Source organism: Hemicordylus capensis, chromosome 2 (genome assembly GCF_027244095.1).
Source record: "Hemicordylus capensis ecotype Gifberg chromosome 2, rHemCap1.1.pri, whole genome shotgun sequence".
Classification (NCBI taxonomy): domain Eukaryota; kingdom Metazoa; phylum Chordata; class Lepidosauria; order Squamata; family Cordylidae; genus Hemicordylus; species Hemicordylus capensis.
The window spans coordinates 353,513,889-353,529,999 of record NC_069658.1 but is presented as its reverse complement, the minus strand read 5'-3'; the positions used below and the strand labels follow the sequence as shown (position 1 = coordinate 353,529,999).

The window sequence follows — 16,111 nt, the reverse complement described above, 5'->3', positions numbered from 1 at the left end:
AAAGTTATTACTATGGTTATTGTTAACCATCTAGAGTATTTGGAGGAGGTGGTATACAAGAAATTTTAAATAAATAAATAAATAAGATTACATGAGAAACAGCTGGAAGCAGCAAGGTAGCTAGATAACTGGAAGTTGACTGCACAAAGAGGTGCTCTTACCCCTGATCTTCCGGGCTGAAGTCCACAGCCTCCACACCCCCTGGGGGCCCCCAAATTCTGTCCTGGGTGGTTCGGTTGCTACGCTGCTGGACTGTGCTGCACCAGGTGGCCAAGTGTGACCACGTGTGGGTTGGGAATATAAATTGTGTGTTGAAATGTTTCTGCTAATTCATATTTAAATAAATATACCTGTTTTATATTCTTATATTCTTGTTAGTTAAGTTGCTATTTGTGCCCTCAAGAATCCATGTGTTAAAAATACTGTGTGTGTCATGGTGTGGGGGTGGGGCATGATGCTTAATTTGCGGTAGGGACAGGGGCCCTCCAAAGGCCTTGAGGTCTAGGCTTTAAAATTACCTAGGTGCACCTCTGACTGCACAACACTAGAAAGAGAACTGACCATAGAGGTACACCCAGATGTGGAACTGAGGGGCCCTGCTGGAGCAGTCTCAAAATCAACCCCCAGGCAGATAGCCACATCTAGGTATCTCACATCTGGTAGGTCACCCTTGACTTCATATGGCTGCTCCTAACTCATTTATTTTTTTCACACTGCTGCTTTCAGGACTGACTACAAGTACAATTTTTTGAAGACTGTTATTTTACTGATTGAAGGGCTAATTGTAAGCAAAAAAGCCAAGATGGGACACTCGCCATTTGAATGCCCCAAAGCAGTTATAAATCGCCATCTGTAAAACTTCTAAGAAGACCAACACCTGACTAATTTTCATGTTGTATCTTTATTTTTCAGTGTCTACGTAATCCACCAGAAATCTGCTGTATTATTAAAGCTTCACCAAGATTTAGACCACCAAAAGTTCTCCAACATCCACTAAAGAGAAAAGTATTCCCTCCACCAGGAGTAACTGAAGGTAAAAAGAAAATAAATAAGTATATTTCTGTATTTTTGGAGTTGCTTTGATTGAGAGGAATTGCTGGGTTTGGTCTGTTTTGCAAAATATCATAGCTCCTTTGCTGGAGGCTATAAAATTCCTTTCTTGGTAAGACTGTACAGCTCAAATTGCTGAGACTAGAAAGAGCATTATATTAGGAATGGGGTTTAGATCCACCTTGCTAGGTGGTTTGGAGTGAGCTCACAGCCTCCATTTCTAATACTAAAAATGTTAGAAATTTAACAATAATAAGCAAGCCTGCAGTTTTTAATCAGTGTATTTTGATTGTTTTATCAGTGGGGACACATTTCATATGTTGATTCTAAGGTTGAAGGGCACATTTTTAAAAAACTGTGGTGAGTGGAATAGTAATGCTCTGAACATCTGACGATTTCATGCAGTATTATTCAAATGAGATAATATCCAAGAAGATTAAATGATTTTTGTTGTCGAACATGAAAAAGAATAACTCACATATAATAGACGCCGTTTCCTCAGAGTCTGTTGGTGAGATCATTTAGATTGATGATGCTTTGACATTAAACCCATTAGGTTAAAAAACCCTTTGTTTTCAGCCAGGTTCAGGTGAGGATTAAAAGTCTCTTTAGAACATAAGAACAGCCCTGCTGGATCAGGCCCAAGGCCCATATAGTCCAGCATCCTGTTTCACACAGTGGCCCACCAGATGCCCTTGGGTGCCTACAGGCAGGAGTTGAGGGCATGCCCTCTCTCCTGCTGTTACTCCCCTACAACTGGTATTCAGAGGCATCCTGCCTTTGAGGCTGGTGGTGGCCTATAGCCCTCCGACTAGTAGCTTTTGATAGACCTCTCCTCCATGAAGTTATCCAAACCCCTCTTAAAGCCAATCAGGTTGTTGGCTGTCACCACATCCTGTGGCCGAGAATTCCACAAGTTGATTATACGTTGTGTGAAAAAGTATTTCTGTTTGTTGGTCCTAAATTTCCTGGCCTGATCATCTTGATTGCCCTCTTCTGCACCTTTTCCAGTTCTAAAATGTCCTTCTTTAGACGTGGTGAACAGAATTGTATGCAGTACTCCAAGTGTGGCCACACCATAGTTTTGTACAAGGGCATTATAATATTAGCAGTGTTATTTTCAGTCCCCTTCCTAATGACCCCTAGCATAGAATTGGCTTTTTCCAATTGGCCGCACATTGAAATTGGCCACACACTGAGTCAACACTTTCAACAAGCTGTCCACCACGACCCTAAGATCCCTCTCCTGGTCAGTCACTGACAGCTCAGATCCCATTAGCGTATACTTAAAGTTGAGGTTTTTCGTCCCAAAATGCATCACTTTAGATTTGCCAACATTGAAGCGCATTTGCCATTTTGTCGCCCACTCACCCAGTTTGGAGCGATCCTTTTGGAGCTCCTCACAATGTTTTGGATTTCAGTAAATAGTTTGGTGTTATCTGCAAATTTGACCACCTCCCTGCTTACCCCTACTTCTTGATCATTTATGAATAAATTAAAAAGCACCAGTCCAAGTACAGAACCCTGGGAGACCTCACTTCTTACTTCCCTCCATTGTGAAAACTCTCCATTTATACCTACCCTCTGTTTCCTGTCTTTCAGCCAGTTAGCAATCCACACATGTACTTGTCCCCTTATCCCATGACTGCCAAGTTTCCTCAAGAGTCTTTAATTAGGAACTTTGTCGAAACCTTTTGGAAGTCCAAGTATACGATGACAACTGGGTCATCTTTAATCCACGCACCTGTTGACACCTCTTTCTATCCACACCTCTTTCTCTCTTTCCCAGAGAGAGCATTTTCCCCACTGGTAGGATCAGCAAGGAGAAGGCAAAAGAGGAACCAGTGCTTTCATTGGTTCTCAGACTGAGATAGCCCTACTAAGCTATTCCCTATACATTGATTCTACATAGGCTTAACTAGCTGCTCTCTGCTTACATGATCAACATGGCTTCTAGTTCATCTAATAACATAGACAAAATCATTCTTCTAGAGTTATATACACGAAAAGGAAATCTAATATTATTAACCTGACTTGCTGCTTGCATGCACAGTAAACCTGTGATGCTGTTGAGGCAGCACAACTAAGCAATAGAAAATAAAACATCAAAGATGTTCTTTGCTGTTAATAATGAGTGAAAACGTCTGTTCTTCTAAGTGGCCTCTGTCCATCACACAGATGGCCTTCACGCCTGCAGGAAGAATAGTCCAGAACACATATCAAGCTGATCTTTTTTTACGATTTCCACCGCCGGGTAGCTAGGCACCTCCCCTGGCGACTTACTCACATGACTCAACCCCGCTCCTCCTCAGTTCTTTTTTGTCCACCGGAGAAGTAAAATCTCTGGACACCTGTCAAGTTGTTCTTTAGGCCACTTTGTATTTTTCATTTTTATTCTTCTCATCTCCCCTATCATTTTTCTTTCCTTTGCATTATTCTCCCCCCACCCCCTCCTTTCTGCAAATCATTAAAAAAACAAAAAACTCACCTCATCTGAGGTGGCTGGCTTACTCTCATATTCAGTTTATGGCCGGTAAATTTACTTTTAAGCTCTGCCCTGAGTGCCGCTCAGCCTTTCCGTCTTCTGACGGTCATACCCTTTGCCTTTTCTGCTTGGGTGAAACCCACTTCCCTGATTCCTGTCAGCACTGTCAAAAATTTTTGAAAGCCAAACATGACAGGGCATCTCATCTCCGCCTCTACCTCTGAGAAAGTGCCTTGATGGCAAAGACTATGGAGCCCTTGGACACCACTCCTAAACTAAACTCTTGACGAGACAGCTAGAACGACTGTGGCGGTAACTCAGCTGCCAGGAGGGCCTGGGACTCCTGTGGGGACTTCCTCTGCTTCCCTGCCGCCTCCCGCCCCGATGCTTCTCAAGATTACCTCAGAGGGGCAGACTTTGACATCCTCCGTTCTGACACAGCCCCTGGTTTCCTCGGGACAAGCTAGCTGCCTCCTCCAGGACGCACATGACTGCTCCCAGTCCTAGAAAGCATAAAAAGAAGGACAAGTTTAAGGAACTGTTGACACCAAGCTCAGAATCGGCTGCGACTGCAGCCAGCTGCATGCAGGGCGTCTCTCCACCCACACATGCCCGAAAGCCTGTCAGCTCTTCGCAGTGCTTGGAGCTGTCCAGCGCAGAGACAACACAGAGGCAAAACAAGTGGCACGGTGTTGAAGGTCAGCAAGGCTCAGAATGGCAGCAGTCAGCCCCTTTGTCTCCCTTACCAGCCACCTCCAATCCTCTGTGCCAATTGGGAGGGCAGCATCAGCTCTATGTCCCTAAGCCACTGACCAAGGATTTGCATGGTGCTGACTTGCCCAGTGGCACCGACGCTACTGTTCCATCAGCAGAGTCTGTCTATGAGTCCTTGACCTTTCCTTCTCAGATGACTCTTCCTATCACCGTGCCTATCGTGATGCCTGGCCAAGATGCATAGATTCTTCACTACTCTCCTTATGAATCTGAACTGTCGGAGGAGAATGCTGAGGAGCTCTATTACGACCAACCTTACGACCAGAAAGTATACAGGCACGCTCACAAGATATGATCATGCCCGCAACAGGCACCGCTATTGTGAGCTGCCTCAACCATCACGAAAATGCTTTCGTTCTAGGTCCCGCTCCCCCTTCTAAAGGAGGGAGGAGACCACCTTTCGGTGTAAGGAGTGATCCTCTCCACATGCACAACTGCTTTACTCGAGACAGCGCTCCTCCCGCAACATGTCGACTCACACACTCCCCAGACCTGTTGACTCTACTCCTGCTCCTCTTGGGCCATCCACCCTGGCTGCAGCTCGCTGTCAGGAGACCCATAGCCATATTGTGCCTCCTGTTCTACAGGAGACGGGAGTATCCGATCAGCTTGCAATTCCAGCCCTTGTGCCTACTGCTCCACTTGGGACACTTACTCCTGAGAAAATCTTGTAGTCCTCTGACTCTTTGTCTGATTTTGACTCTGATTCTACCACCTCTTCTGCACGCCCAGCTACTCCTTTATCAAAACGATGAAGGCACAATAAGAACAAAGACTCCCCACCCCCAAAATCTCACCTTAAGATCTTCTCTGCTTTTATGTCCACCATGGCCCATGCCTTGGACATCCAGTCTGCAGAGATAGCTAAACCCTCTGCCAATCCTCTGATTGATATACTGGAGGATAAGTCTTCACACTCAGTTGCGCTTCTGATGAACCAGGCTCTGGTGGACATCACCAAGAGTTTCTGGGATAAGCCCTCTTCTGTGCTAGCTATTTCGAGGAAAACTGAAAATTTGTATAGAGTTCAGCAACAGGATTCTCCATTTTTGCAGAAGCACCCCTCTCTGAACTCCATGGCTGTAGAGGCGGCTCAAACTAGATCTAAAAATAAGATGTTGTTGCTCCCATGGACAAGAAAGACCATAGACTGGACGTTATAGGTAAACACCTATATACCAGTGCCACCATGGGTGTCAAGATTGCTAACTACTAGGCTTGCATGGCCAAGTATAATCACCTCCTCTGGGAGCAATTGGCGGACCATTTTGACAGCATGTCACCTTCTCTTCGACTTACTTTCACTGCATTCCAGGCAGATTGCTATGAACTCAGTAAGCAGTTACTTCATACCTTCAAACATGCCACAGATGCTATTGGCAGGTCCCTTGCTACCTCCGTAGCCCTATGGCGTCATGCTTGGCTTAGTTCCTCCGGCCTCAACACAGAAGTCAGGACTAGGATTGAGGATCTTCTGTTTGATGGTTCCACGTTGTTTGGCAATCAAACAGATGACACTATGGAGCATGTACAAAAGCTGCATAAGACTGCAAAGTCTATGAGTTTTTCCTCAAATCCCTCTTCCGGGAGATTTAATTGACCTTTCCGCTCCTAGCGATCTTACCAACAGTGTGCACCAGCCCATCATATATATGACCATTCCTTTTGTCCCTCTCGATACTCTTATTCCACTCATCAGTACAGAAAGCGGCAATATCAGCACCAAAAAAACGGCAAGCAGGAGCCCTTCACGAAGCAAACCTGACTATCCGTGGATGAGTTCGAGGCTGCATCCCTACCTGGCCTGATGGGAATCCATAACAGATCCCTGGGTGCTCACCATCATCCGGGAAGGCTATGCAATCGAATTTGCACAGCGGCCTCCAGATTCTGGCAAGAGGTCTACCCCTTTGACAGCTGCTCTTCAGGACAAAATACACTCACTGCTCGGCAAGGGCACCATTGAACACATCCCTCCTCACGTAGAAGATGGCCTCTTCTCCTGATATTTTACTGTACCAAAGAAAGACAGCGGACTACGACCTATCTTAGATCTCTGCCCTCTGAACAAGTATGTCCGCTGCAAACGTTTCAGAATGATCACCGTTACAGACATCCTAACACTTCTATCGCAAGGGATGTGGTTTGTCTCTCTAGATTTGGAGGACACTTATTACCATATTTCCATTCGTCCTCAATACAGGAAATATTTGCGTTTTTAACTGGGAGATAACACGTTCCAATTTCACACTATGCCCTTTGGGCTTTCATCCCCCCCTAGAGTTTTTACAAAATGTATGATTGTCGTCGTGGGCCATCTACAAGAGAGAGGAATTCAGATTTGCCCATATCCCGACAATTGGCTTTTGGCTGCCGGATCCCCAGGGATGCTCTGTGCTCATCTGTGGGTCACCATCCAATTGTTAAGTGATCTAGGACTCCAGATCAACTACAAGAAGTCGCAATTAATGCCCACCCAGTGCATAAAGTTCCTGGAGATCATGTTCAGCTCTGTGTCCGCAGTTGTGAAGGTTTCCGACAACAGGGTCCTTGCTATACACAGACTAGCCCGGGTGCTTTACAAAGCCCCTACTCACTCTGCAAGGATAGTACAGCGCATGTTGGGCTACATGGCTTCCACAACCACGGTCTTGCCGACTGCCAGACTCCACATGCGCCCTTTACAGCGTTGGTTCCTGGACATGTTTCATCCTCACCAGGACCACAATTCAAAACGGTTGTGTATCCCACATTGGGTGCGCAAAACCCTCCGATGGTGGATGTATCTGAGGAAACTACAGCATCCATCTCCTTTTCAATGACCCTCCTCCCAACTTCAGGTGACTACGGACGCTTCAGAAGACAGATGTGGGGCTCATCTGGACAACCTCAGAGTAAATTGTCACAAGTCCAGAGAAGAGTCATCCCGCCACATCAGCTACCTGGAGCTTCTGGCTGTTCACAAAGCGCTGCAAGCCTTCCTCCCAGAAGTGAGGGCAAGCATGTCCAAATTATGACCAACAATATGACAGCCAAGTCGACAGGCAGTGGGGGACTGGCTCCTGGGCTCTTCTTTCCCTGACTGCGCCTTTGGCACTTGGCCTTTTTTCACCAGATAGATCTCTCAGCAATTCACATCCAGGGTCTGACCAATGCATTGGCGGACACACTGAGTCACACACCTTGGATCCCACACGAATGGCACCTGGATACCCAAGTACTGTGCTGCCTATTTTGCCTCTGGGGGTCTCCAATCATGGACCTTTTTGCCAGCGAAACTGACAATGCCCTCATTACTGCTCCTGGTGGAGAAGGGCTCACTAGGGGATGCTTTCATGACCTTCTGAACAGGAGAGTTCCTCTACGTATTCCTTCCAGTTCCCCTACTCCCACGAGTCCTCCAAAAGCTGGAGATTGACTCCTCTAACTGCATCCTAATAGCTCTGTGGTGGCTGCGAAGACCCTGGTTCTCTCACTTCTTACACCTCTCAGAGGGTCACTTCATACATCTCCAGCGGTCCCCGTCATTGCTCTCCATGCAGAATGGCCGGATCCTGCATCCTGACATCCTCATCCTCCGCCTAACAGCCTGGAGGATCCAGCTCTCTAGGCCCCGGAGCTGAAAGATGTTTTGGGTGCATGTCGGAAGCCTTCCACTATAAAATTGTACTCTGCTAAATGGAAACATTTCTCTGCGTTTGCCACAGCGCGGGGCAGATCTCATCCCGACCTAGCACCTCTACCCCTGATATTGTCCTACCTTCTTGAATTGAAGCGTTCTGGGCTTTGTCAGTCATCTGTCAGAGTACACCTGGCGGCTGTTGCAGCCTTCAGGCTGGAGACTGCCCAAGAATCTTCCCTTTTCAATCTGAAAAAGGTTAAACAGTTTTTAAGGGGTCTGTCCCATCTCTACCCCGACCCTCCGGTGGCAGTTCCTACTTGGGACTTACACTGTGTTCTCACTGCCCTAGTGCATAAGCCCTTTGAACCCATGGTGACCTGTAATTTAAGACTAACTCTCAAGAACGTTTTTCTGGTCGTTATAACATCTGCCAGGAGGGTGAGTGAAATTGGGGCCCTGCATTGTGATCCCCCTTTTCTCCACCTTCATAGGGATAAAGTTGTTTTAAGAGTTGATGCTGCTTTTCTTCCCAAAGTTGTTTCCACATTCCAAAGATCCCAGCCCATCTCTTTGCCTTTGTTTCCCCCCGACCCTTTTTCGCCACTGGAACGCACCTTGCATGCGCTCGATGTTAGATGTGCCCTGGCTTTTTACATCGACCGTACTGCCTCCTTCAGAGCCACTAAAGGGCAACAGGGCCTCCACACAGTCGATCTCTGCGTGGATTGTACAAACTGTCAAATTGGTTTATCAAATTGCCGGTCGGCCTCTGCCGGCTCCGATTAAAGCGCACTCCACCAGATTTACTGCTACCTCCATGGCATTTGACAGGCGTGCCCCGTTGTCCGCGATCTGCTAGGTGGCAACATGGTCATCCCCTTCAACTTTTGTAAAACACTGTGCTTTAGATGTAAGGGCTCAGCAAGATACCTCCTTTGGTAGAGCAGTCCTGCAGTCAGTGTTTGACTGATTACTCTAGTCTATTTCTGTATTTGATCCCGATAGTATGCTTTACTTATGTCTAAAAAGAAAAAAGAAAACAATGACTTGGAGCATTATGCTGTGATAAATGTTTGTTGTTACTTGGTCTTAAGCCTGTTTTGTTTATCATGGCTACTCTTACCTTCCAGTTTACGGATTTGTGACCTTATCCAGGGCTCTGCCCCGCCTCCTTGGTTCTGGAGCTTGCTATGCGCCCATCTGTGTGATAGACAGAGACCACTTAGAAGAACTGCAGGTTGCTTACCTGTAACTGTAATTCTTCTGGTGGTCAACTGTCCAGTCACACACCCACCCAGCCTGCCCCTCTGCAGAGCCTTACTTCTCGGCATCCTCTAGAACTGAGGAAGAGGGGGGTTGAGTCATGTGGCTAAGGTGTCAGGGGAGGTGCCTAGCTACCCAGCTGTGGCAATCATAAAGAAAGATCAGCTTGATATGTGTTCTAGACTATTCTTCCCACAGGTGTGAAGGCCATCTGTGTGACTGGACAGATGACCACCAGAAGAACTACAGTTACAGGTAAGCAAACTACAGTTACAAGGTATTTAAATGCTGACCTCTTGCTTCCTTCAGTATCTGGCACTCATAGTGGGATATTGGTAAAGTGCTGCCTTTTTTAATCCCAGAAAAGCCTTGGAGCTGCTGCATTTGTTGCACCTGTGTGACTCTGAAATTCTCCTGTTGTAACAATACAATTCTAACCAACTATTGCTCTCAAGCTTCTTAAATCCCCCCCCCCAAGTAATTTTAAATAATTCATTTCCATTGGACATTCTTTTTTTCTCTCTCCAGATATTATTACCAGTCAAAAAAACTGGGTCTACAATAATGATGGGTGAGCACTTCCACTGATCTTCAGAATATGACAGAAGATCTTTATGTATGGGGGATACCACTTATGGAGCTCTGTACAGCAATATCATATAGGGCAGCTGGGCAACCAAGAAAATGTGAGGCCAAAATCCGACCTGAATGAATGATATTTAGGCTCTTTTTAATGCTGTCTTTAAACAGTTACTTAACTTTTATTCTCAAATGAGGATTCTGAAGCATTTATTGTTCCTGTGCCGGAAAGTATTTTGGGTTTTTTGGGACTGATATTTATATTGTGTCTAAGGACATAATTTGACATGTTTAAAAATGGAAATAGTTAAAGTAAAAAAAGGTAGGATGAGACAATTAAATATCTGTAGTTTGTCAAATTTCAAATGTAATGATATTTTAAAAGAAAATTATGAAAACTTACACTTCAGTATGTGTGCATTCTGGTATATAAAAATAATGTTAATGAATTATATGTTAGCACTATTGTGAATGTTTTAGTTCATGTTTTGTATATGCCACTGTCCTGTACTGCTGCTAAGAACTCTGTATTGATTTGAACATTTTCTTTTTACTTAATGAGCTTTTATGTCTGTACAAAAGTAAATGAACACATCAAGAGGACAAATACAGAAATTAAAGCATCGATGAAGAATCTAGTACAATGCTGCATTGTTTCATGAGAGGATGTACTGTATGTAGGGGCTCTTATCCAAAAAGGTTCTGCCAGAAAATATCTTGTGAATTTAGGAGGGCATGGACAGATCTGTTATTCTGCACTACCTTCCCTACTAGCTTTAGGACCACAGATGAGATTTAGATCCCTTTCTTAAGAACAGCTCTGTTGGATAAGGCCTATCTAGTCCAACATCCTGTTTCACACACAGTGGTCTACCAAATGTCTTTGAGAAGCCCACAGGGAAGTAGTGAGGGCATGCAATCTCTCCTGCTGTTGCTCCCCTGCAACAGGTATTTAGAGGCATCTTTCCTCTGAGGCTGGAGGCGGCCTATATCCATCAGACTAATAACTATCTATAGACCTTTCTCCATGAATTTGTCCAAGCCCCTTTTAAAGCCATCCAAGCTAGTGGCCACTACCACAACCTGTGGCAGATAATTCCATACATTAATTATGTGCTGTATGAAAAAGTACTTCCTTTTTTCAGTTCTTAATGTCCCAGCCATCAGTTTCATGGGATGATCCCTGAAGGAGGAAAACTTATCTCTGTCCACTCTCTCTACTCCGTGCATAGTTGTATACACCTTTATCATGTCTCCCCGTAGTTGCCTTTTTCCAAACTAAAAAGTCCCAGATGCTGTAGACTTGCCTTATAAGGAAGGTGCTCCAGGCCCCTGGTCATCTTGGTTTCCCTGTTCTGCACCTCTTCCAATTCTACAATGTCCTTCTTAAGATACGGTGACCAGAACTGTATGCAGTACTCCAAATGTGGCCGCGCCATAGCTTTGTATAAGGGCATTATAATACTAGTATTTTTATTTTCAGTTCCTTCCCTAATGATCCCTAGCATGGAATTTGCTTTTCTTTGCTGGTGTAGGAGGTCGCCCAACATGGGATATGTCTCCCACATGCTTCAGGAGGCAGGAAACAGAATAAATTTGAAACTTCCTTAAGAAGGCCCCCTGTAGATAGACCCTCTCAGGTTTTTTCCTGCCTCTGCTCGAGAGCCACTACTCGCTCAGCTCACTCTCATTTTTTCAGCCTACTCATTCCTGGTCTGATTTGTTAGCACAATTTCCTGTTTTCTTTCCTCCATGATCTCCTTTTGTGGTGTTTTTCCGTACTCTTCTTCCTTGTTCAGCCTTCCTTGTTCAGATCTCCTGGGCCTTGTCCTCTCTCCTTCTATTTCCTCCAACCAAATGTTGGAGAAGAAAGAGTTTGGTGCCTTGGCTTTTATAGACAATCATGCCTGGCACCAGCTTTTCCCATCAAAATCGCAGGCTAATCCAAAACGCCAAGGATCGACAGAAGGAGTGGGAGGGAGTTCTGCTAGCGCCAGTGGACCACAGCAGCTTGCCCCGTTGCCCCGAAAGAGCCCTCTGGACAACCGTGAGGACTCCGGGTGCAACTTCAGCCACTGGAGTTCCCCGTTGCAGGGCCACACAAAAAATAAACAGCACACCCATTCGGGCTGGGGCACAGACAAACCTTACTGGGAGTGGAGAGCACGCCCTGCAAGTTAAAAAGCTGAGTGGCAGCAGAGGCACATTCCTCATCCCTCCCCTGTGGTCTCCAGCCTTGCATTCAGCCTCTGTCGCCCCGTCTTCAGCGTGAAGGCTAATGATCCTGCGCCAACAAGCCGTCTAGGTGCCCCGCCAGGAGACGGGCTCAGAAGAGGGAGAGGCACATGAGGAAGGGGGCGATGCATACAATGCAGACTCAGTGGAGGGCAGTGTTGTGGTAACACAGGAACAACAGGAGAGCATCGCTGCAGAGGACGCTGAGAGAGCAGAACCAGAGACCCCGGAGAACTGTTTCCCTGCTGAGGGTGATGATGGGGATGAACATGCTATTTCCATACCCACCCGTAATTGGCCACAAACCCTACAGGGACCCAATTCCCCAGGCACCTCGGGAGTTCATCCTATCCACAAGGGAAAAGCTGGATTTTTGTTCCCTCCCTTTTGAGTGCTGATCCCTAATATCTGCCTGCACTCACCCGCCCCCCCAAAAGGGGCTGGCCTTTGGGGTGGGGTTGAGGGCTGGGGGGAGATTGTATTGTGGGGTAGCAGGGTGGAGGTCTGGGTCAGAGGTTGCTGGTCTTTTATTTTTATTGGGCTGTGCCAGGCCTTTTTGCAGGTATGTGTTTGGGCTCTCTTGAGTGGAACGGTGCAGGGGCTGCATCCAGCAGTTCTGGGGCAGCTATTACTGTAGTGGGGAATAGAAGAATTGGTGCTGGCAGAGGAGCTGGCCATTTCAGGGGAAGGGAAATCAGTAATTAAGTAACTGTTTCCCCTTCCAACTGTCTTGTCAACTCTCAGGCCTCAGGGAGCAGCTCTAATTACCCACAGAGTCTGGCTTTGATCCTCTGTAATGCCAGGTCAGTTCGGAATAAGATCGAAATTGTCCATGATTTGATCATGGATGAGGGAGCTGACCTGGCATGTGTAACTTAGACCTCACTGGGGTCACAACTGGTCCAGTGTGGGCTCAGCTTCTCTCAGTAAGCTACTCTGTTGTGGAGCAGGCTAGAGGAAGTGGGCGGGTGGTGGTGAAGTGGCTGTGGTCCACAGGAATACTATCTCTCTTACCAGGGCCCCTGTGAGACAGTTGACTTACATTGAGTGTGTATTTTTGAAGCTGGATACTAGGGATAGATTGGGAATTCTGTTGGTATACTGTCCATGCTGCTGCCCAACTGACTCCTTAACTGAGCTGACGGAGCTGGTCACAGTGTTAGTGTTGGAGTCTCCTCAACTTTGCTGCTGCCTCCAAGGACATCTCCTGAGTGGGTTATGCTCTCCCATGTGGCTCAGAGGCAGGACTATGCTAATTAAGAATTGATTCCCTTTAAGAGCCGGATGAGCATGGACCCACCCAGTTCTTTTAGTCCTGCACTTGGCTCAAGGCAGTTCTCTCAGTGTCTCTCTCTTTTCACTCCATTATAGCTGTTTCTGTCTCCACGTCCCTTGTTCCACCTTAAATACTATCTCCCCCAGTCTACCTTTTTAAAAAACTCTACTTGGCTACTTTCGTTTCTCCCCCCACTCCCTCTCCTCCACTTGACTTTTCATGCTGTTCCTGGCCATGAAAAAGTCTAAAAGGACACTTCACGTCTGGCTTCTAAAAGAGAAAAACCAGGCAGCCCTTCTCGAAGCCATCCAGGAGGCTAGGAACCCGCCCAGAGGGCCGCGTTCCAAAGCCTGCCCAGAGAGCTCTGAGGCGCCACGAAAATACCCAACAACTTTGTTTGCTCCCGACCGACCTCCTCCGAGATGTCATGTGGGACTGCCGGGCAAGGAGCGCCTCACAGATGGAGCGGGAGTGGACCAGGCCGCGGCCTCACTTCTACTCCCTGCTGTGCCTACAGTTGGTGCTGGTGGAGCCAAGGAACCTGTGGCACAACAGCCTCTGCCCGCTCTCCAGAGCTGTGCAGAGTGCTCAGCGATCCCAACCTGCCCAGCCTCCTTGCTGCCCACCATGGCTTGCACAAGCAGTGTGCCAGGCATCTCCAAAGAGAAATGCCGGATGAGGGCAGATCGGGTGGCAGCAGCAGCACCAGGGGGTGCAAAGTCGACCCGGGTACGGTGGGGGGGAAAGCCTCTTCCACCACAAGGACAGTGGTAATGAAAAGCGCCACGGCTGGAACAACCAGCCAACTGGTGAGCTCTGTCCTGGCTGGACCTTCCTCTACCCCTTCTCCGCTTTCTACCTTGTCAGACCTTGGGGGGTTAGCAAGTTCTCAACCCACTCTGCCAGGTCAGACCCTGTCCCAGGTGCCCACAGATATGCCACCTGCGTGGCAATACTGGTTTCAAGACTTACTGAAAAATTCCTTTGAAAGATATGACCAATTAAAGTCCAAGAAGCGTAAACGGACCAGAAATAATCCGTCTTCTTCCTCTAGCTCAACCTCTTCTGTCTCAGAGGTCTCAGTGCCTAAAAAGGCAAAGAAAAAGTGCAAACATATTAAAAAGTCAAAGAAAAGGAAATCCAAGTCTAAACAAAGGGAAAAGAGTGTTCATTCCTCTGAACTCTCAGGCCCTGACTCACCAGACCCCAGGTGGCCCACTCCCAGGACCACAGCACCCTCTCCCAGTGGGACTCCACAGAATCCTACCACTAGGCCGTCCACCCCCCGGGACCCATCTTCCCCTTGGATGTGGAAGTCATCCCACTGGAGGAGACCGCAGAGAAGGGAATCCCCCTGGGGATTTAGACCCTGACCAACCTGATGAGAAGGGTGAATGGTCAGATGGTCAAGAACCGGGCGGTTTAGATGCCCCACATAGACTCTTTCAATCACTGGACTTCACTCCACCGATGAATAAGACTATACATATCTTGGGACTCCAGCCTCCTATACGTACTGAGGCCCAGACACAAAGAAAAAGTTCACTAGTTTTTCCTTAAGAAAAACTTAAGACCTGTTTGGCCTGGCCTTTTAAACTTATTTAAAACCATAAAGGTTTGGCCTGGTTTTCCAGGGTTTTAAAAACTGTTTTAATTGTTTTAATAAATGTTTTATGTTGTTTTTACAGTTTTCAATTTTAATAGTTAATTGATTTTAGTTTTGTTTTAATGTAAACCGCTCTGAGCCATTTTGGAAGGGCAGTATAGAGATCAAATAAATAATAAATTTAGGAGGCAATCCAGCAGTCTGTAGTAGCCGCCTTAAAGGCGCAGGAGGGCCTTCACTCAAAGAAAAGGCAGCTCCTCTTCTTCCTCAGATTTGCATATTGACACTGTCCCTACAAAAAAATGTAGAAAAGCAGAGAGAGAAAAGTATAGTAAACATAATAGGGACTTCAGGTCCTCAGAGGATTCAGGGGTGACTCAGCTGATGTTGGGACCTTCTCTACCCATCATGATTCAAAAGCTCTCTCACTTCCTCCTCTGCGATGGGATTGGTTGGAGAAAAAACTCGGAGCAAGCTGTGGGAACGCACACAGGAAAAAGATCTGCAGGGACTGAGGAGAGGAGCTGACCCTATGTGAACTGTCCATTTAATCCCCCAAATAAAACGTCCGCAAATTTGCTTCAAAGTAGATTAGCTCTTCAGATGTCTCGTGGCACGAATAACTCCCTGGTGAATGAGGGAAAGAATCACCTCATCCCAGCTCAGTGACTACGGCACCTGGATGTGATTGTGGATACCAGAGACAACTGACTGTACCTCCCGCAGGACAGGATGCAGGTCCTCATGTCCCTCTCGGGGGAGGTGGCATGCCAACAGTCTCGCAGTTGCGGCCATGGATTTTCCATCTGCGACAGCTACAATGGGCTCTTCTTCCACACCAACTGTGCATTGTCTACAAACAGGACAGACTGCTTGGAATAACATGCTCCTTGTGCCAGTTTCTACTGTGGTGGACCATACCAGTGAACCTTGGCAAGGGGAAGACCTTTCTGGAACTGAATAGGGTGCTACTCACCACAGATGCAAGCTTGTCAGGATGGGGGGGCCAGTGCTTGAATCTCAATGCGCAAGGACGATGGACAGTCAGAATACCACCACAACATCAATTGACTGGAGCTTCAGGTAGTTTACTTGGCCATGCTGGTGTTACATCTGGTCCTGCAGGACAAGAATGTGTTGGTGCATATGGACAATACATGCACGAAGGCGCACATCAACCATCAAGGTGCAACAGATCCAGGTCACTCCACCTATTGGCAG

At 46.9% G+C, this 16,111-nt stretch overlaps 1 protein-coding gene and 2 long non-coding RNA genes across 12 annotated transcripts in view; 1 reads left to right on the top strand and 2 right to left on the bottom strand.

Annotated features, from left to right (window-relative positions):
* Window positions 1-10,411, top strand: part of MEIKIN (meiotic kinetochore factor) — a 51,717-nt gene extending 41,306 nt beyond the window's left edge. For 7 of the 8 annotated variants that reach the window (XM_053296882.1, XM_053296879.1, XM_053296878.1 and 4 more), the window contains exons 12-13: window positions 913-1,033; window positions 9,723-10,411. In XM_053296882.1, the coding sequence (XP_053152857.1) occupies window positions 913-1,033; window positions 9,723-9,769 (168 nt within the window). In that variant the 3' untranslated portion in view covers window positions 9,770-10,411. Of the gene's footprint in view, window positions 1-912; window positions 1,034-9,722 lie in introns of those variants that run through there. The other variant, XR_008316325.1, reaches the window with a different exon arrangement.
* Window positions 1-16,111, bottom strand: part of LOC128345239 (uncharacterized) — a 77,443-nt gene that overhangs the window by 50,695 nt on the left and 10,637 nt on the right. For 2 of the 3 annotated variants that reach the window (XR_008316328.1, XR_008316332.1), the window contains exon 2: window positions 3,937-4,038. This is a non-coding gene — a long non-coding RNA (uncharacterized LOC128345239). Of the gene's footprint in view, window positions 1-3,936; window positions 4,039-5,662; window positions 5,827-8,069; window positions 8,178-8,861; window positions 8,908-16,111 lie in introns of those variants that run through there. The other variant, XR_008316329.1, reaches the window with a different exon arrangement.
* On the bottom strand, window positions 9,073-16,002 carry LOC128345241 (uncharacterized). Its single transcript, XR_008316340.1, has 3 exons — window positions 15,867-16,002; window positions 14,257-14,370; window positions 9,073-9,131 (listed from the first exon to the last, which is right to left on the bottom strand). It is a non-coding gene; the product is annotated as an uncharacterized LOC128345241 (long non-coding RNA).